Genomic DNA, 27,358 nt, shown 5'->3' with positions numbered 1-27,358 from the left:
CTGTACATACAGCACGTTGTTCATGTGGGATGTCTTCATCCTGGTCGGAGCCGTCCTCTGAACCAGAGATCGGATCCTGTTCCTCCTCGGCCCTTCCGATTCAGGTCCGAAGAGGTCCGGAAAGGAGCCTGTATGTTGGCTCTGCATGTAGCGTAGTCGAGCCCGTCAGTCGCAAAGCGTCTTCTTAAAGCAGAAAGCCTTGCACACATCGCAGACCTGTTCCCTGCGTTCTGGTGATAAACACAGGTTGCACACTTCGTGTGAGTAGGTGCGCTGGTATTTCAAGGAGCACTGAGGGAAGAATTTAAAGGGAGTTTGTTCCATCGACTGCGAGTCATATTGAGGCGGTTAGGCCTGACGGCCTACCATGAGCTCTCCAATAGAAAGAGGGTTTTACTCGAAATAACATGATACACGAAGAATGGAATACGCAATCTGAAACAATACAGTTGAGGGTAAGTGTTCTAGGCAATCTCAGGCCTGCCTACCCCAACTGCCTGACCTTTAGACGGCCTGAAGAAGTGGCGGGAATACCCTAGGGCAGTGGTTTCCAAACTTTTGACTCCTGTGGACCCCCATTGAGTCACCACTGGAAGCCAGGAACCCCCAAGCAATTTGTAGGATTTAAATTTCCAACATCAAAATATGAATTCGAAAAAAAATCACACACATGTGCACACAAAACAAATACTTGAATTACTTAGTATTTTAGTTCCATATTTACGAGCTCTTTATCACCATAGGAACATCACTTTTTGAGATGTTACCATGTCGATCAGGGCTTCGCCTTATTTACAAGACAACGTTAAGCCACTTAACATGGCTTTACGTTGATTTGTAAATAAGACACCCCCATTCAACCAATGCTTTGCGTGAAAGGGGTGGGCAGTGGGTGTTTCGGTGGGCGGTTTCCCTGCAACACCCATTGATTTTGACGCCGCCCCCTATTTACAAGGGCAGCGTAAATGGGAGGCAGCGCCAAAATTAGGGCCAGAGAAACCCTGGTCTTAACTTGGCAAAACAAGGTGAAATCCTTAATTTCTCCTTGTTTTTGCAAAATGCCTTGGATTGTTTATATTCAGGAAGGTGACCCATCCTCCACATCAACAATCTTTTTTAAAAAAACTACATTTTGTAACTTCCATGTGTGCTGCATTAAGCAGCACACATAGAAGTAACAAAACACATTTCAAGATTGTTTATGTGCAGGAAGGGGGGACCTTCCTGTACATAAACAATCTTCCCCTGTTAAGTGTAGCGCCAGCGCGGGGAAACGCAGGGCTGCACCATATTATTGTACATATGGTGCAGCCCTGTGTTTCTGAAGTGGCGGAGTGTGTTGTTAAGTCAAGGAGGCTAACGACACTCTCCGCCACTTCTGTTGTATTTTATATTGAAAGAATTTGCAAGAAAAGGAAAAGGGTTAATGGGAATGTTGGTGCTGCATCTCCATGACTAACTTTTCAATGGTTGGTTTTATTTCACAGTACGAGGCTCCTGCTCCTGCCAGGCCAAACTGGAAACCCAAAGTAGCCCTGGCAAATGATTTCAGACCAGTCCCCATACGGTGCATGCCAAGTGCAGTGAGTGAGCCTGAGCACTACAAAGGGGGCTTTGGGAGGCTCCCTCCCTAAGAAATTTAGGAAACAATGGTGCAGTCTACAACACATTTACCATTATATATTGAATTGTATTAGCTTTTAAAGAATTGTAAATGAAGACCTGACTATGAACCAGAATACGAAAATCTTTCTGGGGGTTCTTCAATGATTCCCCCACTATCACCCTCCAACAGTGCTTCTCATCTCTCCATAGCCCCTCTGTCATATGTATTTCATTTTTTTTATAGCATCTCTAATACCATAAGGCAAAGGGGACTACAAGGTGTAGAACTCACATGTCATTCATACTGGTAGGCATTTTTAAAGAGTGCTTGGTCTGGAGAAGCACAGACTCAGGATTCATAACAACAGTGGTTAGCATTGACTTTAACAATAAAAAATGTATTTCCACTCAAATAAACCTTTTTAGCAGCATCAGGATAATGAAAGACTGGGAAAAACCATACGCCACGAACTTGTATCTTGCAGTTTGCAAGCAGCTGTTTGATGAAAGTTTATAGGTCACTGTGCTAGATTACGATTCTCACTTATGAACTGCACTTTAACAAAAGAATCTCTCTAACAAAAGCGGTAACCCAATAAAATACAGTTTTTTAAAATGCATGGTGCATGTTCTTTGCAGTAGGCATATTAACCCTCTGTGCTACATTAGATAAGTCCAAGCTGCTACTGGACAAAACTCTCATCTCTCTCCAGCAGGGACAATAATCAATGGTGTTATCTTGACACTTTTATTGTTCTTTGAAAACTGCTAATGAAACAAGATACTTTGCAGTGCTTTTAAAACTTCTGCCTGCGGACCCCCTGAGAATGTGTCAGGGACCCCTGGGGGTCCGCGGACCACAGTTTGGGAAACACTGCCCTAGGGGCCCCTGAGAATACAGAGGATAAAGGATAAAAGGGGGCCGGCCGAATGGAACACCAGAGCAGAATCTCTTGCCTGACCCCAAGATTGCCGCCACAGTGGTTCTTTACCACGATGAGTTACAACTCTTACATTGGTGAGATGACCCACAGGCTTACTCCAAATGAACACCAGGGGCACCATTTGTTTGCTGACTGTTGCACTGTACCCGCCATGCACGCTGTTTGGTACCAAGATGCTGCCTGTACCTGCCTGACTCTAAAATACTGGCTGCAATTTCTCCATCTGTACCTCGCCCGCACTCACCCCGAGATGGAGGACGAGGTGGACGGTGCCTCCCAGTAACACCGGGACTGATGCCTTCTATGGAAATATGACGATGCCCCACGGGCTGAAACTTTAATGGTTTGTACTTACCACCCAACCCGAGTACCCCTGGCCGCTGCCCAGTGGAGCTGTTCTATGCTGCTATAGCGGAATCTGGCTCTGGGTCACCCCCTCTGCCATCACCTACCCAGCCGGACATCGGACATTGTTTGTCAAGGTTCTTCACGGTTTAATCTGTCTCTCCCCTCAACTGCTTTGACTGCTTCGTTCCCCCTGGGGTACTTTGCCCCTTCAGATCTACTTGCCTCTGTCTGCTTTCCTCTCCCCTGTTTACCTTTCCCCCACTACCTTCCATTCCCCATATGACGTGTGTCTTGGAAATGCTACTCGCGAATTATGTTATATTATTGTGTATTCTCACTTTTTTTTCTCCTAAGCATATACTGGCAACTACAACTGTAACTGACGTAACTGTGTAACAATGTTCTGACACTATGTCCTATCTCATGTAAAGCGCTCTGATACCTCCGGGTCTAGCCAGAGCTATTTTAAAAAATGTTCAATTAAATAAATAAATACGCACCGAGGAAAACTGAAGGATCGGTGTCGAACTGAAGCAGTCTGGCTCTGGGTCACCCCCTCTTCCGTCACCTACCCAGCCGGACATCGGACATTGTTTGTCAAGGTTCTTCACGGTTTAATCTGTCTCTCCCCTCAACTGCTTTGACTGCTTTGTTCCCCCTGGGGTACTTTGCCCCTTCAGATCTACCTGACTCTGTCTGCTTTCCTCTCCCCTGTTTACCTTTCCCCAACTACCTTTCATTCCCCATTTGACGTGTTTCTTGGATATGCTACTCGTTAATTATCTTATATTATTGTGTATTCTCACTTTTTTTTCAACCAAGCATATACTGGTAACTGCAACTGTAACTGATGTAACTGTGTAACAATGTCCTGAAACAATGTCCTATCTCATGTAAAGCGCTCCGATACCTCCGGGTCTAGCCAGCGCTATTTAAAACGTTTCAATTAAATAAAAACAAATAAATGAATAAATAAATACGCACCGAGGGAAACTGAAGGATCGTGTCGAACTGGCGCGCAGCGGGTAACATCTGACCCCGATGGCGGAAAAAAACAATCTGAAGATGGAGTCGATGACCATGCACACTATCATCTACAGGAGGAGTCACCTACCCGTGACTAGGAAGACTTCTTCGAAGAAAAACAAAGTGCAAACATCCGGACGCAACACTAGATGGTGATCTATGCATAGCATGTGATCTACAGCTCACATGCCTCAAAAATGTAGTTTCTTTCTACAATATTACATCTGCTAATTGCACACCATTTCAAAAAGCACACAGACAAAGGATGCATCAAAACTGACCTTAAGTTAAAACTACTGATTGTTGCCAACCTTTTTTTTCTTTCATATAAACCTCACTTACTTCTCACCCATACATGTCTCCTCCGTCTCTTTACAGCCTACTCTGTCTTATGTATGGTTGCCTTAATCTCTATTATGGCATTTATGCAAAGTGTTCACACTTCATTTCAAAGATCAGAACTAACTCTTTTGTAAGTAATACCCCTGCATCCCCTCTAGCTCATTTATTAATCCCACTAACCATCTGCATTAACTCACATACCCCCTTCTAATGAACAACGTAACTCCTATTAATTTATTCTTCCACAAAGAAACTGAAGTAAATGCATACAATGGTTTCCATGACAGCAAAAGATTAATTTTCATAACCAACAATAACGAACTGGACTAACCACTAACGTTGGGTTTTAGGAACAGTGTGCTACCCATCGTAAAACACTTCAGTGCCTTGTCAGGGGTAGTAAGCGCAATATAAATGCAAATACATTACAATGCAATGCATACTGTGCATAGTCCCACTCGGAACAGCATCTTGTTTGTCTGTTTGCATTAGCCATGGTGGCATGACTCATGAGGATGTCAACTTAAACCCACGATGTCCGAGACATTAGATGCAATCTTCAGATTTTTTTTAAATCATAGTTTTAGAGTCTTTTGCTTACATTTATTCTTTTATTTCCTATTTCTCTACTCATTTTATCACTCTACCACCTCTATATATCTACTTTAAGAATTCTGTAATTCCTCTTATTCAGCCATTATTTAAGCCCTGATGTATATCATCCAAACAGCTGTAGCTGTCGCCTTCCACTAGCAATAGCACTAATTGCTTGTGGAAGGCGACAGCTACAGCTGTTTGGATGATATGCGTCCAACAGCTGCACAGACCTGACCACTAAAGTAAAAAAATCTTCTAAACCAGGAGGTGTCTGTTTTATGTTCCCTATCATCATTTATCTTCAGCTGTTTTACGCCTTCTCCTCCCCTCCTCACAGATGCATACCCATATCATTTCTGTGACTAAGGTCCCTATTACACAACATTTGTGTATTTCCATGCTCTGCAGAAGGTTGTTCAACTGGTACAGTGAAGACCTCAAGTCCTTAGCAGTATCTGCTATCCTGTATCTCCTTCAGAATAGACACACTACTGCCTGCTCCGATGATGAATTTCAACTCAACAGGCAAACAGCTCCCTTTAACGTAATCAACGTCTAAGGTTTTCACCACCATGGTGCTGGGCACTCCATCTTTGATAGAATATAAGCTGTGCCACTCTGCTCACCTGGAGTTCGCCTGACACGTGTAGATCTTTCACAGCAGGCAGTGTAGGTGAAAGAGTGGACAAGGCACAGGTTATCCAAATAGGCTTCAATAATTTCCCAAAGTAACTGGTTGAATTAATAACAAGCAATCCTAAAGTTAAATGCCTATTTACATAAAATCGTAATTTTTGTTAAAAGAACTTACACAGATAAACAGGAGTGTAATCATACAGTATGACAATACAATACCTGGTAACTGCATGGGTAGTGCCACACATCTGCCATGCACGCCCCCATTACTTCTTTGTTGCTGTTCTTCAACCCCAAATAAGTATACTGTCTTTGAAGACGTAACATAAGCAAGTGTGTGATATCTGTTAGGGAATAAATACAGAGAATTAATAAAATACTCTAAAGAGGTCTCGCTGCAGCCAACTGATTTACTTATTTTATTGTTCACTAAAGAACTGACAATTAGTCATCAAAACCTGAAGGTAAAGGTGTCATATCCTGATTTAGTGTAATGCATTTTTTCTCTGGTTTACCTGTTATGTGCTGCTCAACCACTGTGTGTGACGTAATGCAATTTTGGTGAGTGCCTGGCCAGGGGGAGTGTCAGTTGGAGAGAGTGAGCTGAGCAGTAGAATGCTGCACCTGGTGGGGGATATACATTCACCTTATATAACCTGGAACTAAGATTTATCTTCTTCAATAAACCTAAATCATATAACCTACGTGGCCTGCCTGTCAAGGAATTATCTCTATTTGAAACACTGGCAACGAATTGAAAACTAACCTTTGCATGAAAGGAGATTGAAGGGGAAGTAAATCTACTTGAAAAACAAAGAGAAAAGAGATTGAAGAATTGAGAAGAAAAAAGTAAAGTAGACGCCCAGAACCACACCAATGTCTTAAATCATCAGACAGCCTACAAACTGAGAGGGTGGTCTACCTAATTACACATGGTAGAACAGTCAGCCTATGGTCAAGTGAAGTGTAAAAGCGTTGGACCTGTTGACGCATGCAGATTGAGCCAACAGTGTGTGACTTCATTTATACAGTAATTTTGAAGTGCAGTGGAGGCAACTGAAGATTGTACCAACTGTGAGTTCAAGATAAACCGTTACCTGTAGCGCAAGAGTTAATTCGACTGTGCGTGTGTCTCTGCATGAGTTTGGGGGGGGAGCCATAGCTCGACTTGCCGGTGGGGAGTGAACCCACAGCATGCAAAGAGGGGCAGACATTGTGAGCACATGAAATGGGTGAGCCGCAGTATTATATGTATTAATGGGGCCCGCGTGACAAGCTGTCATAAGGCATTATTGTTCCTTTGAGGGTGGGGGAGCGCGTGTTCTTATACTGGTTGTGGAACGTGTGTCCCCTTACTGTTGTAGTGCAAGTGTCCAATGCGGCATTTGAATTGGTCGCGAAGATGCAATGCGTCGCTTCTGGCAATCTGAGAGCAAGGACTGTGTGAGGCAGTGCAGCAACAGCGAGGATCCTAGAGGCTGTTCAGCTTTCCAGGTGCATGTAATATACGCTCTGAAGGTGACTCACATAAATGACAGCCCAAATGCTGCAAAGTGCATTGCTGGGACCAAGGGAATACAGAAGCTTAATAGGATATGCATTGGAACCCATGTGAACGTTCGAAGAATTAAAGACCTTAAAACCACTGCAGCCATCGCCAGCTAATTATCCCGAATGGTAGTGTACAAACTGAAGTGAGGAAAACTTCAGCTAAAATAGAGGAGTTTGCATTGAAATCGACAATAGCAGTAACAGTTGCCTACCTCACTGAGCTTAGTTATTTCGATCTATCTGAACTGTGTAAGTTGGACCTATGAGCATTGTTGATGAAGGTTCGGGTGAGAGATCGCTTTGTGAATGCCATGTTGAAATTGCAGCAGAGAAGGGGGGGCGTGGCCAGCAGCATGCAGGACTAGACGTGTCTCCCGGGAGCTCCCGGCCGACGTCTACATATCCGACAAACTACATATCACCACTAGCCAAAACTCACCCACGGGCTGTCGGGGGACGCCTGGAGAGGGACGAGCGAGCCACAGTCCGAAATCGAAGCCTCCAGAGTGAGTTCCGCCGAACTTGACGCGGCGCCCATGGTGAAGGTGTAACGGCCGGACAAGATGGCGGCACGGTGAAAGGTCCGGGACAGAGCAACACATCCCACTGGGCACAGGAGATTGCCTGTGAGTAGACAGGCGCAAACGGGCGCTGACACCTGACGAGCCCGGGGTGCCATACAAGCCCTGGTGCCCTCAAGACCGCCCACCGGGCGAAGAATCGAAGCATAGCGGAGGCGCTCCGGTGAAGCGAAGGCTGCATGAGAGCGGACTGCAGAGGGGCCGGAGTCGGAGGTGCCCTGTTGGACAGCATCTTCACCTGGGCCAGAGAGGGTCGCCGGGCCACGAGCTGAGTGGACCGGGAGCAGCCGGTGCCACCGAGACGCGAGGAACACCTACACAACATGGCGGCCGCTCCCTCCGACTGACGACCGGAGAAGAGCCCTGCGGTGCCCACGGCGAGAGACAGGGTTTCCCTGCCCACACCGGCTACAGCTAAGGCCCAGAAGAGGTACGCAGGGTACGGCCAGAGAGGGGGAGACGCGGACGCCGAGACCACGGAGGCAGCCCACCTTTACCAACATGGCGGCCGCGACCTCCGACACCCTCGGTGAGTGAGCTGTGCGAGGCCAGGCGGCCCTACGCAACCGTGTCCACAGAATCCGGCAGTGGGGTGCGATAGCCTTGCAACGTGGGGGTACTGTGGCAGATACCCCCCCCCAACCCCACTCCTCACGCTCCCACCGTCAACACACGGAGGTGAGCCCACAGGCAGCACTGGCGACCGCTACGCATCGGCAGCCACGCGAACTCGAGAGAGGCGCCTTCTGACCACGCCGGGGCCGCATTATTAATCAGACAGCTGGCACTGAGAGGGGAAGCCCTGTGAAGGCGCAGGAGTAGCACAACGCAAGGTTGGTGCGCCGGGGAGGAGATACCCTGAACACAGCAAGGGCAAAGGGCCTGGTGGTAGGCTGAGACTGCAACCAGCGATAGAGCAGACGGAGGCACCCATAGAAATCTTGCTAGACGTGCCACTGCATAGAGTGGGGCCCCCCACAGCTACATTTGAGGGGCGACGCCGCACACCGCACAGAGCAGCACCGAGGCGTGGTGGGACAGGCAGCGCAGATGGTCACTAGGAGACGCACAGCCGGACTATCCACTACCAGATAGACCGGGAGGAAAAGGAGCGCCAAACCAGTACACCATCCTGGTCGGTCATATAGCGGTACTAACGGTGGGGCTGCTCCGTAACGGATTGATACTGGGGATCTGACATAAGGCAGGCAGTGCCTGGATACACTAGATCCCTGTTGGACACACTACGAGGAGGCAGCCAAAACCAATCTGCCCGCATCCTCCATCGCTGGGCACACCACTGAATCAGTGAGGATGGGGAAGAGGGACCCCCCACCCAAGCATCCCAAACAAGGCACTCTGGATCTCTTCGCGGCGCCACGGCCATCCAAAAACAGCACAGGCCCGGCAGCGGAGGGGGCCACTGACACGGACAGGTTACTTGCAGCAATCCAGGCGTCGAGATCGGACATACAGGAATCCCGATCAGCGTTGGAGGGCAAGATTGGGGAAGTGGGCGCGGAGGTCACACTCCTGTGCCAAGATTTCAAGAACCTCTCCGCCAGAGTGACTGAGACGGAAACACGCATCGGAGAGGCTGAGGACTCGATAACGACACTTCGAAGAGAAATGGCGGAGCTTCAGGCGTCACACAGACAGCTACTCTGGAAGGTGGATGACGCCGAAAACAGGGCAAGACGAAACAACCTCCGATTCGTAGGATTTAGAGAGGGAATCGAGGGGAACAATATGACGTCATTCTTGCACAAGTGGCTCACGGACACCTTCCCAGGAGCCCGTTTTTCCTCCTGCTTTGTGATCGAAAGAGCACACAGGGCACTCCTTGCGAAACCCCCGGAGGGCGCACGACCCAAGCCAGTAATCGCGCGCTTCCTAAACTTCGCTGACAGAGACTTAATATTGCGGGAAGCGAGGAAGATGGGCGAAATCCGGGTGGAGAACACCAACATAATGATTTTTCCGGACTATAGTCAGGAGGTCCAGAAGCAGCGGCGCTCCTTTGACTCGGTGAAAATCAAATTGAGATCATTGAACATTACGTATATGTTGCTCTTCCCGGCAAAACTCAAGGTCATCTACAAGGATAAGGCACACTTCTTCAGTCATCCGGAGGATGCATGGCAATGGCTGGAGGAGAGACCGATCTTCAATGGCAGGGAAACGGCAGGGAGAGAGGAGCTGGTGAGGGCAGCACAGGAAAAGGCGCGGTGGGGCTCGCCAAAACAGCAGAGGAGGAGATCCAGGAGACTGTACTCGAGATACACAGGAACCCCATACCGTTCACGCACATCGGCGGGATCTAGGAGGGGTAGATCCGAATCACCGGGGACGTCGAGAACGGCACACATGCCACAGGAGGGGTCACGGGACCAGGCATGTTCGGAAGGAGAAGGGGAACACCTCAGGGACTCGGATGTGGAGGACGAGGTGTCAGACAGTGACCGGCGCTCCTTACACCCACTGGAAACAGTGATCCGGCAGTTGGAACAGGACGTATCCGACAAACACTGCAGCACAGTACCGACTACACAAGACTCACACTCGTGAACCTGGAAGAAGTGGATGATTTGATTGTCGGCCGGGACACGGACACGACACGCAAGTGGCCAACACCCTTTTAGTTGTTGTTTCTTTTTCTTTCGTTAAACCTTTTTGTTTTTTCAGGTATAGTTTACTTGTTAGCTGTAACGGTTCTTTCACAGTCTTGACACGAGCCCAGGAGTGGTGCATACCCTTGTCGGGGGTACAAGCCCGACGGGGGGGATACACCACAGGACAATATAGGCGGCTCTTGCGGATCATAATTCTATAGAGGGAGGGAGTGGGGGGGTGACAGACCGACTTCTACTGACAGCTTGAACCTTGATGGGGACGGGTCTGGAGGGGGAGAGAGGTGGGGTGGGGGGCGGGAGAGGGCACAGGGGAGTTTCAACAAGTTGGGGGAGTTGGGGGGGGGAGTTGGACATGGGAGCGCATGATGAGACACAGTCAGAAGAATGAGAGTCAACGTTGTCACACACAGCCGCTATGGTCTCCTACTGACCTCCAGAAGACCTACACAGTATGGCAGGTACACTAACAACCACAGAAAGAATACACAAGGGGATCTCCATTTTGACTTGGAATGTTAATGGTCTGGGGTCCAAAATAAAGAGGGGATTGGTGAATTCGTACATAAAGAGGACCGCCCCGGACCTCATCCTCCTGCAAGAAACTCACCTTCGGGCGGGAAAATGTACATTCATAGCGAGGGGGAGATACAAAGTCTTGAATCACGTGGGCTACACGTCAGGCGCCAGGGGAGCTGCAATACTAATTAACAAAACGCACCCCTTTACCGTAACACGCACATGGAGCGATCCACAGGGTACATATGTGGGAGTACAGGGATCGTGGAACAGAACACGCATTACAGTTATCTCAGTATATGCCCCGCCTAAACTTCAACCACGCACGCTCAGAGAGGTAGCGTCCATCCTACTGGAAACGGCGGACACGATGCAAATATTGGGGGGGGACTTCAATGACGTCATGTCGGAAGAATTAGATCGTTCGGGAGCAACACGCAGAGGGGGGACGCAAACAGCCCTTGCGAAATACGTGGCAGACCTGGGACTCACTGACGCGTGGCGTTGGCGACACCCGATGCAAGAGACGTTCTCCTTTTACTCAGGGGCCCATAAAACCTTCTCCAGGCTAGACTACATTTTTGTTGCAAGGCAGTACCTATCGGAGGGAGATGAGCTCACGTACAAGGCAAGGGGAATATCAGATCACTCGCCCCTATATGCAATATTAGGGAAGAACACAGAAAGGCGTGAGACGGAATGGCGCTTGGCAGCCTGGGATATTCAAACCCCTGAGATAGTACGGGGTCTGAGGGCAGACATAAAAGTATACGTAGCGGAGAACAAGGGTTCAGTGGACTCTAACATCATCTTTTGGGAGGCCATGAAGCCTGTGTTGAGAGATAGACTTAGAGGGAGACTGAGAGACGAGCGAAGCAAACAGCACAGGGAGGCAACAGCGTTAGAACTTGAAATCCTGACTCTAGAAAGGCACTACCTTGTAGACCAAGGGGAAGGTATACTACGGCAGTTGCATGACAAACAAAGGAAGTATAGGGAATTGGTCTCTAATGAGGCAAAGACGCAAGCCCTAGCAACGTTACACCGCCTATACGATGTAGGCGACAAGTCAGGCAAGCTCCTGGCATGGCTTAACAGGAAAGAACGAGCCGCAAGGTGGGTGGAAAGAATCAGGAAGGATGAGGAGGCCTAGAAAATACCGACAGGGGCATAGCAGAAGCCTTCGCACTTCACTATGAGAACTTCTATAGAGGCAGAGACCTCGGGTCCGTAGACGAGGCCCTACAATATATGGAAAATCTGGATATCCCAGTATTAGATGAAGAACTCAGCACCCCGCTGGAGGCGGGAATCACTCTGGAGGAGATCTCCACAGCCATCAATAAATTAAAAGCGGGGAAGACACCAGGGCCCAACGGGTTCCCGGCAGAATTCTTTAAAAAGACGGCCGACCTATTGACGCCTCACCTGTTGGCTCTATATGTTGAAGCCTACGAGCTAGGGAGACTCCCACGCGATCTAGCATTAGCGACCATAGTGCCGATATACAAACAGGGCAAGCCGGAAGAGGATTGTGCCTCGTACCGCCCCATCTCCCTCCTGAATATGGAGGTGAAAGTACTGGCCACAATTCTAGCGGCGCGCCTACGGACAGTTGTTCCAGACCTTATACACACAGACCAATCCGGATTCTTGCCGGATAGAGCGACAAAGCTTAACCTCCGACGGACACACAACTGGCTTCAAGAAATACAAGATAGGACGGAGCCGCACTGGTTCCTGTCCTTGGACGCTGAAAAAGCGTTCGACGCGGTACATTGGCCTTTTCTCATGGCAGTGTTGCGGCGGTTTGGCTTTGGTCCACACTTTCAAAAATGGATAGGGCTGCTATACGCGGCACCGAAGGCGCGGGTACGTGTGAATGGGTGCCTATCGCGCGAATTCCGTGTGGAGCGGGGCACTAGACAAGGTTGCCCGCTGTCCCCTCTGCTCTTTACTCTCACCATAGAAATACTGGCGGCCAAAATTCGACAGAACCCAGAGATCCATGGCTTCACGTGTAATGAGTCAGGGGATACTCAGGAAAAAGTTTCATTATATGCCGACGATGTACTGTTGTATATAACGAACCCCGAGGTCTCCGTAGGGAAATTGTTCAGGGAGTTAGAGGGCTTTGGGGCGATGGCAGGCCACACCATCAACTGGCATAAATCAGTCCTATATACGCCACGGGGAGCAGTACAGGGAGTAGCGTTGCCGGACCGTCTACTCACCACCTCAGAGGGGTTCCAGTACCTTGGGATCTATGTCACTCTGGACAAAAAGCTCTTGTTCCAGAGAAATGAGGAACGAATAATGAAAGAGGTAGTGGAAGACATGACGAGATGGAGGCAGTTGCCGCTCACCCTACTGGGAAGGGCGGCGATGTATAAGATGATTACCCTACCCAAATTCCTCTACGCACTGCAAAATGAGTACTATCCGCTCCCGACTAACACTATCAACAGAATCCACGCAGACCTGCGATCATTTCTATGGCTAGGCAAACAACCACGCATTGCGCTCCAGACACTCCAACGACATCAATATAGTGGAGGGATTTCGTTACCGAACTTGGAGGCGTACTATTGGGCGGAACACCTGACCCCCATTAATGACTGGTTACACGCACCAGCGGACCACCCGACATATGCATTAGAAAGGCATAAATTGTCCGCACACAATGTACTTCACTATCTGTATGGGGGAAAGGCAGGGAGAACGCTCTTGCCCGCTACTATGATTACGATTCGAGCATGGACCCGAGCCACGAGATCCACGGGGTGGGAAGGGAGGCCAACACGTCAGACACCACTATGGCACTGCAAATGGTTCACGGAACTCCAAAAACTGAAAGGCTTCCAAAGATGGGATGACATAGGGATCTCTACTATTGGGGATGTGATTAGTAAAGGTGAGCTGAAGACATTCGCGATGCTGCAGGCAGAGTTTGGATTACACCACACACAACGATACAAACACCTACAGCTTGTACATGCATGGAATGCGCAGCAGATATCACTACAGGACATACCGGAATATTCACCTCTAGAAGGGAGACTCCTACAGGAGCAGATGGTACACCAGGCAGTGTCTCTCACGTATAAAACCCTCACTAACAATATGTTGGGAAATTTGGCGAAACTCAGAGGTATACGGGAGGCGGAAGTAGGGCAACTAGAGGACTTAGACTGGGAGCTGATACTGATGCACCCCCGAGAAGTGGCCATTAAGTCAAGGCTGAGGCTGATCCAATTAAATGTGCTACACAGGACATACTTTGATCGAAGGCGTCTCCACAAGATGGGTAGGATAGCGGACGCCACATGCCTTCGGTGCAATGCTGAGCAGGGAGATTTTTACCACACTATATGGTCCTGTGACAAGATTCAAACGTATTGGTCTCACATCTTCACGGAATTGGGGGAGGTGCTGGGTATAGAGCTAACACTAGACCCGAAACTGGCGCTACTAGGAATGGTGACTGAAGTAGACCTGCCACGCCCACATATCATTTTCCTGGTGTTGGCACTAGTGGTAGCGAAAAGGGACATTGCGAAATATTGGGGGGTGGCGGAGCGGCCAGAGATAGAGGAATGGAGGAGAGGTCTGGACCCAGTGCTTAATTTGTGCCGGAGCTTTCCGGTGCTTAGCACCAGCACTTATGTCTTAGGGCCGGGTCTACACTCCATTTTGACCTCTTTATGTTCACACAGGAAAACGGCGTAAAAAAAATCAATTTGGATGCGGCATAGGGGCATGCTTTATTATGAGGCACATTCCGCCACTGGGACTGCCCGGGAGCACACAGCTGAGCAGTGCATATCCATGCTCCTGCCTAAGGCTAATTATGAATATACATTGTTCTCCCTGGCTGCTGGCTCTAATCATGTCCCTTTTCCCTCCTGCTTGAAAAGCTGCGCAGCCCCCGGAGCAGGTCAGCCTTCTGGAAAAGGCACCTCCCCCCATTCTCTAACTTCCGCCCGCCCGCCTCTCTGCTTCTGCCTCCTGCCCCTACAGTGATCCTGACGTCAATCCGATAGCGGAAATAGGCGGGCATTTTTATTTCTAGAGGGAACATTTGAAAATAAATTATACCGTGGCCCCCGGCCTGCACCTCTAATCCTGAACCCTGTCTGCCACGGTGCCACCGGACTGCCCTTGCAAGCCCCGGGAGCAACCACTGTAAGAAGCGGGGCAAGTGCAAGGTGCAGCACCTTCCATATCCTGTTTCCTGTGCCTTTTCAAGACTCGGCTGCACAGGGCTGAGGGCTCCGAAGATCGTGGGTTTGAGGCTGAACAGTTGGCTGCTTCTCTGGGTGGCTGAGGGGCTCCTGGGCTTTCTCTGTGTGTCTCAGTCACTGAGAGCAGTATGGCCCGCCACGCAGCACTCCACATCGCTGGTTTCCAATGTTACTGCTCCCGCTGCTCTTCCTGGCACTGTTGGGCCTCCAGGCTTAACATCCCGAGGGTGCTGCTTCCCTACTCTGCGGCAGTGGTATGAGAATCAGCTTCACGCTGGATGATGGAGGCCATTGAGGGCAACTACTGATGGTGAGTGCTGAGGTTTCTATCCATACACGGCTCTACCAATCACCGATCACAGGGATCCTTCCTACCAGCGCACTGGAGACTACACTCAGCGTGGGTAATAATGCACCTTTACAACGACCCTCTTCCCCACCCCCTCTAACGCAGTGCTGGCCGTATACACAGTGCTCACAGGCTCCTTTCACGGTCACCGTTAAATTGCCACTGGCGACCAATTTGCTCCAATGCACCTCAATCTTTGCCCCCAGGCACCCTTTTCTAATCAGGAAACTACACACAGAGCTGCCTGTGGCCCCACTTTTTGTCTGCTCTGCCACGTTATTTTAGTGTCCAAGCTTAGACCCACCAATGTACCTCCACCCTGCCCCAGAGGCCCTCGGTTTATGCCATTACTAAATTCAGAGGTAACTGTAATGTATAAAAAAAAAAGCATATCAGTACCCAGATAACCTGTGTCTTCCGCTAATGCGCAATTAGGCCCTAAATCACCCCGTGGATAATGTGCAATCCCAAACGTAATTACAGACCTTCGCCAAAGTTAAAAATGAATAAAATGACAAACTCGTGATTAGTGAAAACCTAATGTGCTGCATGCAAAATCATTTTTTACTGTGCAAAGAACTCCATGCTGCCAACTGAATCAAAAACATACACAGCATACCTAAAATTGTGCCCCATGCAAAACCATACAACTACATGCTCAAAAGTCCAATACAAAGACTCATGAAAACAAACTTTCTACCATGTGCTCTACAACTCTCATAGTGCATAAATTGCACGTGCAGCGCTCTGCCTAGTCGCCTTAACCGTGTCTTCCTGGTGTCTTGCCCTGGATATTCCTGTCTTAAGTCCAAATGATAGCTCTGCCGATGCACCTCATTCCTGGCTATCTGCATTCCATTATGCAGCACGAGGGCAAGCCGCAGCTGTGTCAGAACCAGCTCAGCCCTCTTTAGCAGAGTACAGTGAAGTACAATTGCTTTTAGATGACAGTCCCGGGACACGGTGTGTGCTGGGGGTGGGGGTCGGAGGGAGACACCGGCCACATTGTACATGGAGAGCAGCAATTTGCCGATCATTAACGCATTAGTAAGCTACTCATTTGTCTGGGTGGGGGAGGGACAGGTCTGCTGTGAAACTTGGGACGGGGAAGTAATGGTTACTGCACTCTTGAGACAGTATGCTTAATGTTCTGGTACGTTTCATTGGTGCTGTTGGTCCACAGTTTTTTAGCATGTCCTTATTTCCCGTTTGTTGTACTTCACCCGATGTCTCTTAGTGTAATATTATGTATTTACTACAGCAGCCCCCCTGCCCTTCTACTTAATACATGTATATGCCTCGGCATCACTACTTCCTCTAGTGCACACACGTTTTTATTTTACCCTCTCGTCGGTGCAATAGTCCTGTTAGTGTTTCCACCCTTGCCCTGAATTGTTACGTACAGGTGTTTGTACCTCATATTACATTTGACTTTTAGCAGTGCCAGTTGAGGATGTGGGGAGCTAATAAAATGGGCGGAGCCAGTGGCGAAAATGGGTGGAGCTGGAGAAAAGTAGGTGTGGTCGCCAACAAACATTTGAGCACCTGCACTTCATATTTTACAAATTAAGCACTGTCTGGACCTCTATATGGCAGCAGAACGAGTGACATACAAAGCTAGAGGCTGTCCCAAAAAATTCCGAAGGATATGGAGTAAATGGAGACAATACCATGGCCTGGAAGTGGGGCAAATAGGAGGCGTCACATAGAGGGGTAGACGGCGGAGGTAGGAGAGGGTCGCTATCTGATAATGACGAGTGCCCGTGCAAGGCGGAGACAGTGAATCATTCGGAGACTCCGTACATGTGAGATGCTATATCGTGGCATTGCGGGGGGGACGAGCACCAGTATACTATGCACGAATGTAACAGATGGACCAGTGACACATGGATTGATGGACATGGGTGCTGACTGTCACCCCTTGAGGGGGACGTGCTACTAGTTTTGTGGGGAGTTGTGGGGGGAGGGGGGGGGGAGTTGTGGGAGAAAACGACAAAAGCAGGATTGTGGGGTTCCATGTGGAGCGCGTAAAATTGGAAATAATTGCACGCTACTGGAAGAAAAATGTGTTGCCGCCCGGCCCCAGGGTTGTGGGCACAACAGCTGTGGAATAATAACTCTATGTAAGTTTGATGTGCTGGTGTGGGTTCGCCACACCTGTATTCTTTTCATGCCTGCACAAAAATAAAGTTTAAAAAAAAAAAAAGAAATTGCAGTAGAGAAAATTGTGCATTTTTTCCACTTGAGGAAATTCTGTTTTGTAAGAGTAGCATTTCAATATAGAAATTCCAGGTCCTGCAAGGTATGCAGGAGAGGGTGTGTCTGCATGTAGTGTTCCTGGTCCTGCTTGTTATGCAGTTTAGGGTAAGAAGTTATTGGGAACATGTTTTGCGGCACCCTAAGTGTACAAGGATTTTTTCTGAGTGCAAGTGAGTGTGAGTTTCCCTTGTTTTGGGATGAGTTGTTCTAAGTTCATGTAGTGTCCTGCTGTTGGATGAGCAAGAGTTGAAAGGTACTCTTTGCCTACTGCTGTAGTGAGGGTTGAAAAACATCCATTCTTTTTAGGGATTGTGGGTTTAAAATCACCCATTGCCACATGATTCTAAGTTCATGTAGTGTCCTGTTGTTGCAGGAATGAGTAAGGGTTGAAAGATAACCGTTGCCTACTGTTTGAGTGACGGTTGAAAGACACCCCTTTTGTTATGCGCAAGATGCCTTGTGTTGGGATGAGAGCTGATGGAAGAGATTCAAGATTTCTTTCTATATTCACAAATTGCCCTGTGTTTGGGATGAGTATGGGTTGGAAAAGACCCTTTGCCTACTTCTTGAATGAGGGTTGAGAGATATCATTCACAAGTCCTTGTCCTGTATACAGTAGGTAGAGGGCGTGAGTAGTCCCTGATCTAGTAGGTTTACAAAGCTGTGCAGTAGAGGGCTGTGAGTATTTCCTGGTACTATTTAGTCCTTCCTATAGGGTTAAGCATTAAGGGCCTGATTACGAGTTCAGAGGTCCATCGGACTGCCGAAACTGTAGTGGCGGTGCAGCCACCGCCACACTGGCGGTCCGACCGCCATATTCCGAGTTTGGCAATCGGATAGCCATAGGACTGCTCCAACCCCTGGGGAGCCGTGATCCTGTGGCGGTGTTGCAGCAGTTAGAGATTGCAATGTGCTGGTGGTGCCGTTACAGCACTGCCAAGCATATTTCGAGTATATTACAATATGGACTGCATGACATTGTGCAGTCAATGCCATGCAGGAACATGCTTTGGCAGTCCCATGGGCCACATGGGTCACATATGAGCCTTTGAAAAGCCCTGCCATGGGATGGCCAATGCACCGACTGCCTGCCCAGGATTAACTCGTAATCTGGCAGGCGGTCTGACTTCGGGTTTGGCAGTCTTCCTGCGGGGCGTTAGCGTGGTGGCCTGCAGGAACACCACCAAATTCGTAATCAGGGCCTAAGTGAGTCCAGTAGAGGGTGTGAGAAGTTCCCTGGTCCTGCAATGCATTCCATAGTCTTGATAATTTATGAGTGGTGCAGTAATTGTATTACCTGTGATAATGTGCAGTAGGAGCTGTGGTATTGTATTAACCTGCCTTAATAATTTATGAGTGTAATTGTACTTCCTGTCTTGATGATTTTAGAGTCTGAATATTTGTCGGACTTATTGATTATTACATTTTCCATTCATTTGTATTTTTATTTATTTCTCTAAGAGGAGGATATGTGTTGGATCTTGATGTTGTTATAATGCATCCATTCCATAGTTCCTCAGTTCCCTGCTGCCCAGCCAGTGTGTGTGTGAAGCAGTGGAATGTTGGAATGTTGATGAGTGCCTGAGTTGTAAGAGTGTCAGTTGGAGAGGGGGGTTGAAGGGACCCTTTGCCTTCTTCATGAATGAGAGTTTAAAGATTTCTATCTTACATTCCCTGATGTATTTTTATTAATTCCTAAGGGGGGAAATGTTTTATATCCTGATTTAGGTGTAATGCATTTTTTGTCTAGATTTCCCTGTTTCCTGATGCTCAGCCACTGTGTGTGATGTAATGCATTGTTGAGGAGTGCCTGGCCTGGGAGAGTCTCAGTTGGACAGAGTTGGATGAGCAGTAGGATGCAGCTCCTGGTGGGGCATATACATTCACTTTATAACCTGTAGTTAAGATTTATCTTCTTCAATAAACCTACATCATAACCTACGTGACCTGACTGACATAGAGTTATCTTTATTTGCAACAAAAAGCATTTCAAGAGAAAGCCACTCATCACTTTTGCATATTGTTCATTTTACCACACCAGAACCTGCATTCAGTACTATATTTTGGGAACGTCTGAGCAGCCTACATTACTCTAGAAAGCAGCTGAAGTGTGAAAACACATATCACTCACAGCTTCATATTTTTTTTAACTCTGTGAGCTTCTTGAAGTGTGAAGTTTGTAAAGTTTTTAAAAAAAGATGGTATGCTGTTTTGCCATTTGTGCATCAGACATGTGTTCCAGCTGCAACAAGATGCTCCAATGGCCAGCAAGTGGACTGGACAACCATCCCTTGTTCCGTTTGAGATCCCCATCCTGTAATTGTCATGAATCCAGCTGGCCACACCATGGTCTCTGCCTTTCACTGACCAACTCTACTTAACCACATACAAGACTGCATTACCCTGATAAGAAGCCTGTCCTCAGAAATTCACTGCAAAAACAAAGGTTACAGGGACGTTATAGTTAGGAAATATTGTTTTTTAAATTGAAATTCACTGAACAAAACCAAAGGTTACAGGAAAGTTATAGTTAGGCTCAGATTTCACTTGTACAAAACCAGTGAAATTCAGCAGCTATAGTTAGCTGAGCCTACTATAACTTATGCCCTCGCAATGCAATGCTTATGGCTTTACATATTACATCACTCATGACATGGTCAGTGACATCACTGATGACATCATCAACAGAACCCTGAACACACTCACCTATACCCCCACAACCTCCCATACACTCACTCACCTATCCATATAACCGCTCACACATCTACTTGCTCATCAACAGAGCTACTCACACACCCACTCACTCACACAACCACTCACTTACCCATACATCTACTCACACAACTACCCACTCACCCATACACTCACTCACACAGCCACTCACTCACCTATACAGCTGATCCTACTTATTCAACCATGCAGCCACTCACACACCCCGTCACTCACCCATACAGCCTCCCAACAGAGCCATTCAAACACTGACACTACCACTTACATACTCATTGACACATTGTTACAAGAACTCACATGTCTACTCACTCACCCATACAGCCACTTATAATGTCACTCTCCAATATAGCCACTCCCACACCCACTCAGTTAACCAAACACCCACTAAAATGCCACTCACTCACCCATACAGCCACTCAGACACTGATACAGCCACTCACATACCCATTCACACACCCATACAGCCATTCACACAGCCACTCAATCACCCTTACAGCTACTCACACACCCACATATTCACCCATACAGCTACACAAACACCCACTAATTCACCCATACAACCGCTCACACCACCATTCGCATACCCAGTCACTAAAATACGGACACAGCCACTCACATTATATATGTAAGAAATAGTATAGCTAATTAGTAGTACACAAAATATAAATATTTAACTTTTGTAGTAGCTTAGCTTAGCACATATGTTTAACACTCATAAACTTTTAGAATACACTTACACTTATTGGACGATATCCTCAGTGATGTCATTTGTGATGTCATCAGTGTTGTCACTGACCATGTCATGAGTGATATAATATGTGAGGCTATAAGCAGTGAATTGCGGGCGTAAGTTATAGCTAGCTCTGATTAATTTCACTGGTTCTGTACAAGTGAAATCTGAGCCTAACTATAATGTCCCTGTAACCTTTGTTTTTTTCAGTGAATTTCTAAGGTTTGTTTAATTCTATTTCCTAACTATAACATCCCTGTAACCTTTGTTTTTTTCAGTCAACACCTATATTTATATACATGTACACAAAACTTTGCAGCCCTGTTGCGCCTGTTTCATTTTATGGTCAGTTGGATTTTGCTGAAATGTGGCAGTAGTAGATATTAGGGTGCCCAGATGATGCTTTTGGGTACTGTAGGTAGGTAGAGTAAGTATTTTGTCAGTTGTAAGGTTTTCCAACTTAGCAGCACAATACTGATAAAAGTAGCAAGGAAGCCCAAAAAATAAACTAGACTGCATATGTAAAGTTTCAGATTTACTACAAGAGCAACTGAAAGGCCCATTTATGGTCACATGCTAATGGAAACCTATAATCTAATACATAACTAATAGAATACATCCTAATCTAGATACGTTTTCTCTGCATACTCTCTGGCTCACAAAATAAAACTGTGCCAAGAATCCAAACAAAAACCATCTTCCTTATGTAATGCGGCTCAACAAAATTGAAAAGTGACCTAGCAGTGAGTGTTGGCCTTCCAGACTGCCACCCTAGCTCGGTTGTAATACCAATAGTGGGCCATCGTCTGCATAGATTCTTTCCCTAATACACTAAAGGAGGAGGTAAGTGCTCTGTGGAAGATGTTGGCCCATTCCCTTGATGTGAAGGTGCGTTCCAAGTGAACCTCCCACCTCTTTTGCATTGGATACTTACTGTTGTCTGTGGGAAAGTTCAGAAAGGTGTATATGTCAGAGAGCGGATGTTTGTCATCCATTTTAGTGAATAACCAGTATTCAAATTTAGTGAGTGGTTTACTAGCATACGGTTGGATGGATGAGTAGGTGACCCAGTGTTTAACCGCTGCATAGTGCCAAAATTCACTGTTAGGGAGGCCATAGCTGTCTCGGAGTTGCAGGAAGTCAAGTGCCCCAAATGATCGTTTAGGTCGCCAATGCGACTACAGCTGGCTGTTTTGCCGTGCATGATAATCTTTCCCCATTAGTGTGGGTGGAAATGCCAGGATTCCTATAATCGAAGTGAGCAGGGAAATAGGGAAGGACAGTCCTTTCTTCGCCATCACTCTATCTCACGCCCTCAAGGTGGAGCTGGTGATGGGGAAGATGTACATCTCTGCTGGGTGATGCTTTTTGGGAAGCCACGGAACCTTCCATATATGAATCATTGATATGACTTGATTAATGAAGCACAAATGTTTTTCTGTAAGGGTCCATTCAACCATGTATCTAATTTGGGCAACTAAGCAGTAGTGTGTAAGCTGATGCGCCACAAGGCCACCATCTGGAACAGAGAGGTATGCATGTATCCTGTCCATGCGGGCTTTCTTACCATCCCAAGTGTGTGATTCTGTCCTGTGCTGGAGTTTTGTTAGCACAAGCAGTGGTGGGACCTAAAGGAGTGTCTGCATTATGTAGAGGGGCTTGGGTAGCAGTGGCATCTTCAGTCCAGCTAGTATGCTTATCCAGGACAGACCACCTAATTTCCAGCTCTGAAGATTCATGTGGATAGTGTCTAGGAGTGAGTGATAGTTACACTCCACCATCTCCCTAAGTGAGGAACATAAAGTTAGTCACAGATATCAGACCCTTTTATGGGCCCATTGGAAGGAAAAGCTTCACTCCACAATGGCCTGGCTGGCCAGTGGGGTGGTCGGGTTTAAGATTTCGGTTTTATGAAAATTGACTTTGAAGCCCAAGGCTTTCCCAAATGCTGTAAGATCTTCCATAACAGGGGGAGGTGCATGGGGTTGGGTCAGTGAGATCATTACGCCATCAGCATATAGGGCCAGTTTATGCTCTTGCGCAGTAAAGCAGATACCTTTGACCAGTGTATTTGCCTGTATCCGGTCTCCCAGAGGTTCCATGTGAAGTGCAAAGAGAACAGGGGACAGAGGGAAGCCCTGCCTGGTATCTCTGGAAATCGCAAAGGGCAGAGGCAGGGTGCAGTTAACTTACACATGTGCCCTCGGGCTAGGGTAGATACTCCAAACCCATGTCAGGATCGCCCTTTCCAGCAACAGCCAGAGAAACGGCCAGTGCACCCAATCAAATGCCTTTTCTACATCGGTGGACACAAGCAGTGCTGGCATGTCTGACTAGGCAGCCTTGTCCATAAGATGGAGGAGGTGTTTGGTGTTGTCAATGCAGCCTTTTTTGGGGAGGAAGCCAGTTTCATCTGGGTCAATTAATACCTGCAGTTGTGGGTTCAACCGGGAGGCCAGGATACCCGTAAAGAGATTAGCATCAACATTCAAGAGGGAAATGGGGCGAAAGGATGCACACACTGCACAGGATCTTTCCCGGGTTTTGGTATGACTGTGATAACTTACTAGCTGATGGTGGGGGGAAATGTGCCTGAGGGCCCAATTCACAGAACTAACTTAAGACAAAATCCTAAACTTACTACCATTTTGGTATTCACAGAAGGCACTTACTCATTTTGGTATTCACAGAAGGCACTTACTCATTTCGGTATTCACAGAAGTTAGGAGTTTTAGGACTCCTAAATGCCTTCTGTGAATACCGAAAGTCTGAAAGTTAGGATTTTTCTCAGTTTAGAAGTAGTAAAGTTAGGACTCCTAACTTTAGGACTCCAAAATGCCTTCTGTGAATACCGAAAGTCTTAAAGTTAGGATTTTTCTCAGTTTAAGAGTAGTAAAGTTAGGACTCCTAACTTTAGGACTCCTAAATGCCTTCTGTGAATACCGAAAGTCTTAAAGTTAGGATTTTTCTCAGTTTAGGAGTAGTAAAGTTAGGAGTCCTAACTTTACTACTCCTAAACTGAGAAAAATCCTAACTTTAAGTCTTAAAGTTAGGATTTTTCTCAGTTTAGGAGTCCTAAAGTTAGGAGTCCTAACTTTACTATTCCTAAACTGAGAAAAATCCTAACTTTAAGACTTTCGGTATTCACAGAAGGCATTTAGGAGTCCTAAAGTTTGGACTCTTAACTTCTGTGAATACCGAAATGAGTAAGTGCCTTCTGTGAATACCAAAATGGTAGTAAGTTTAGGATTTTGTCTTAAGTTAGTTCTGTGAATCGGGCCCTCAGACTCCTATGGAGTTGTAGAGTCGGACAGGTATAGGAGCAAGTTGGGGCCCAAAGAGTTTGTAAAATCCCAGGGTTAAGCAGCTAGGCACCCGGGCCTTACTGAATTGAAATCTGGAATTTGTGGGCAGTAACTCAAGCTCTAGGGCATCACTGCCGGGTAGGTGTGTAGGCGGCCCCGGTTGCAGGGACCCCCGGCAGTCCCCCATACTCGCCTCCTCAGCATCGTACAGGGTGGTAAAAAATACTCAAAGGCCCTGGCTATCTCGCTGTCCTGGCGGGCTCTATTACCGTCTGCCAGGCTGATTTCAGAAATTGGATGTTTTGGGGATTGGGCTGTCAATTGTTGGACAAGGAGCCTTCCAGCTTTAGTACCCCCTGCATAATATTTGTCCTTTGCCTTTAGGAGGGCCTATTTCTGCTCTGTCCCAGTCCAGTGCCTTAAGTTGTCCCATGACTAGATTCAGCTACCAACGTAGTCTGTGTGCACCTGCATACCTCTTCTAATTCACTTACCCATGCCTTTAATTCCTGCCTCTTCTCCCCTTGCTCCGGCTGAGCTTAGCAGTTATCGCAAAGAAGGCCCCCCTTACAAATGATTTCAGTGTAAGATGGCAGTGCCATCTTCGAGAAAGTGACGAATAGTGTCCTGTATCTCTTAATTTCTGGAGTCATAAGTAAATAAAGTGTCATTGAGTCACCATGAGTTGACCTGAACCCATCTGCCTGTCGTATTAAATGTCAGTGTGATCTAGGAGTGGTCAGACGTTACCGCCACTTCTAAGTCTGCCTGTAGCAGGGTCGCCAGAATGCGCAGGGTAGCTAGGAAGTGGCCAATTCAGGTGTACGTTTGGTGGTGTGCAACTCAAAAGAACGTATGTCCCTTTGAGATAAGGTGCTTAGTGTGCCAAGCATCCACTAGGAACACATCGGTGAGCCACCAGAGCCCAGTGTCTTCCAATTGGTGGTTGACTGCCCCAGCCGTGTAGTATGTGTGACAAGAAAGGGAGGAAGGCCTAACCCCGGTGGTGAGCTCTTCCCATGCATCCACTGCCTTCAGTGCCTGCACAACTCTGTGCACCTACCCCTGTGCTCGAGGTCGGAAAACAGTGAATTGCAGAGTCCGGGTCTTCAAGAAGATCCAGGGTCGGCGTTCAGCAATTCCTCCGTGGTACCCCAGAGTGAGATCTCCTTCTAGGAGGAAATGGATTGGGACATGGATACTCCCCATCATTCTCCGGGGTTGCCCACAGTACCAGTAACTTGCGTCCCTGCAAGCTGACCGACATGCCAGCAGAGTCTACAGGTCCCAGCTTCACCCCCTGCCCCTGTGGTTATCCCCGGCCTACAGTGTCTAGCTCCTCAGGGGGAGGGGGCGCTCAGTTATGCCCGGAAAAAGCACTGGTATAAGCTGTGCTCTCAATCCTGGCCCCTCTTTAATCCAGATGAAGGGGCTGTTTCTACTGTATGCCTGAGTAGAGGTAACCAGACCCAGGCGGCAGGGTCGATGCAGGCACCCCAGCAGACTCCAACTTCTCTAGGCTCCATGGCACTCCTCATTGCAAGTGGGTGGGGAGCACAGTGATCAGGTCCTCAGCAACAGCCCCCTCCAGTCATCGGGACAGCAGCCCAGGTACAGCAGCAAAGTGGAGGGGGTTAGGGCAGTAGCAGCACCACAACTTGCTCATGAGTCTCTAGGGCTCAATGGTTCAGGGTGGGGGGGTCGCGCTGTGGCTCAGCCCTCTCCAAGATGGCAGCACCGCCTCATGGGTGGGAGGCAGCAGCCTGTTTTTGGCTGCAGGAGGCTGCCTGGAGGCTCTGAGGTGCGCCCAAGGCTTCACGGGAAGGGGGGAGGTCTTCACTTAGTCATGGGAAACCTCACAATGTTTTAGCCCCCCATGACTGGGCCGCACCAGCTGCTGAAGTCGTTGGGCTGTGGAGCTTTGTGAGGGAGTGCCTAGCAGTCCGACATCTTGGCCACTGCCTTTTAAATGTGAGTCACTATGTTGGTCGTGGTATTGGCAGCAGTAAGTGGTTGGAGGTCATCAGAAGGAGGTACTTGGCAAAATGAAGTAGATTGATTGCTTGCAAGGTTTTGGACAGATTGTAGCAATGCAGTAAACGTGTATGAGTAGGTTCCCAGTTTCTGTGATGTATGAATATTGATGAGGATGCCGTTTGCTCACTGGTCATTGATAGCTGCAGAACGGGATATCTAAGATTACTGACAACAGAGAAGAGAAAGCTGAGGTAGAGGCTGTGAATCAACCTTTTGGATGTCCTTGGCACGGATGAAGGATTCAAGGGAGTTCTCAATTTGATAGCGCATGTCTGATCACTCCTCTGATGACACTACACAGAGAAAAGTAGAAGCTCAGATTTTAGAAGGATTTTTTGGAACACTGTGGTACTGATGAAATAATTGATAGTATAACAAACAAATGTGACTATAATGTATTTTCCATCTTTTATGAGTGTATGCCTTTGAAATGTATCCATATGCTCATGTTAAACCATTTTTTGAAACTTTTGTATGCTTTGGGTTAGGAAACATTGAAACATATTTTGTGTTGATAAAATAAAATGTAGCAATGTTATGAACCAAACCACAATTATTTGCATGCGCCCTTACCTTCCACATGCAACCTGAGAGACATGCAGCTCACGTAATTTAACCACCAAACGAGGGAGGGGCTCGTTTCTTGCATATTTGTGTCCAAGCTGTCCATGCTCTCCTGCTCCAAAGGTGTAGACCAGTCCATCCTTTAAGAAGAAATATGAATATCTCTATTAAACATTAGCGCTATTGGGAGGCTTGATGGATCAATGCAGAAACTGTGAAATACAGATATGTGAACTCTTATATACAATTTAAACTTTATCATAAAGGATTTATTATGTTTGATTTAACAGCAAAACATGATTTATCCCCACTTAAGAGCATTTTACTATTGATTTACCCAGAAAAAGTATGGGTTGGACAT

The 27,358-nt window shown here is 47.4% G+C and overlaps 1 protein-coding gene across 2 annotated transcripts in view; it reads right to left on the bottom strand.

Moving 5' to 3' along the window:
• LOC147727539 (E3 ISG15--protein ligase HERC5-like) overlaps window positions 1–27,358 on the bottom strand; it is a 324,404-nt gene that overhangs the window by 228,977 nt on the left and 68,069 nt on the right. For both annotated transcript variants that reach the window (XM_086961610.1, XM_086961611.1), the window contains exons 6-7: window positions 27,007–27,137; window positions 5,718–5,842 (exon numbers count right to left, since the gene is read on the bottom strand). In XM_086961610.1, the coding sequence (XP_086817736.1) occupies window positions 5,718–5,842; window positions 27,007–27,137 (256 nt within the window). The remainder of the gene's footprint in view (window positions 1–5,717; window positions 5,843–27,006; window positions 27,138–27,358) is intronic.

Source organism: Lissotriton vulgaris, chromosome 3_1 (genome assembly GCF_964263255.1).
Source record: "Lissotriton vulgaris chromosome 3_1, aLisVul1.2, whole genome shotgun sequence".
Lineage (NCBI taxonomy): Eukaryota > Metazoa > Chordata > Amphibia > Caudata > Salamandridae > Lissotriton > Lissotriton vulgaris.
Note: the sequence above shows the minus strand (reverse complement) of the source record. Positions and strands in the feature narration are given on the sequence as shown.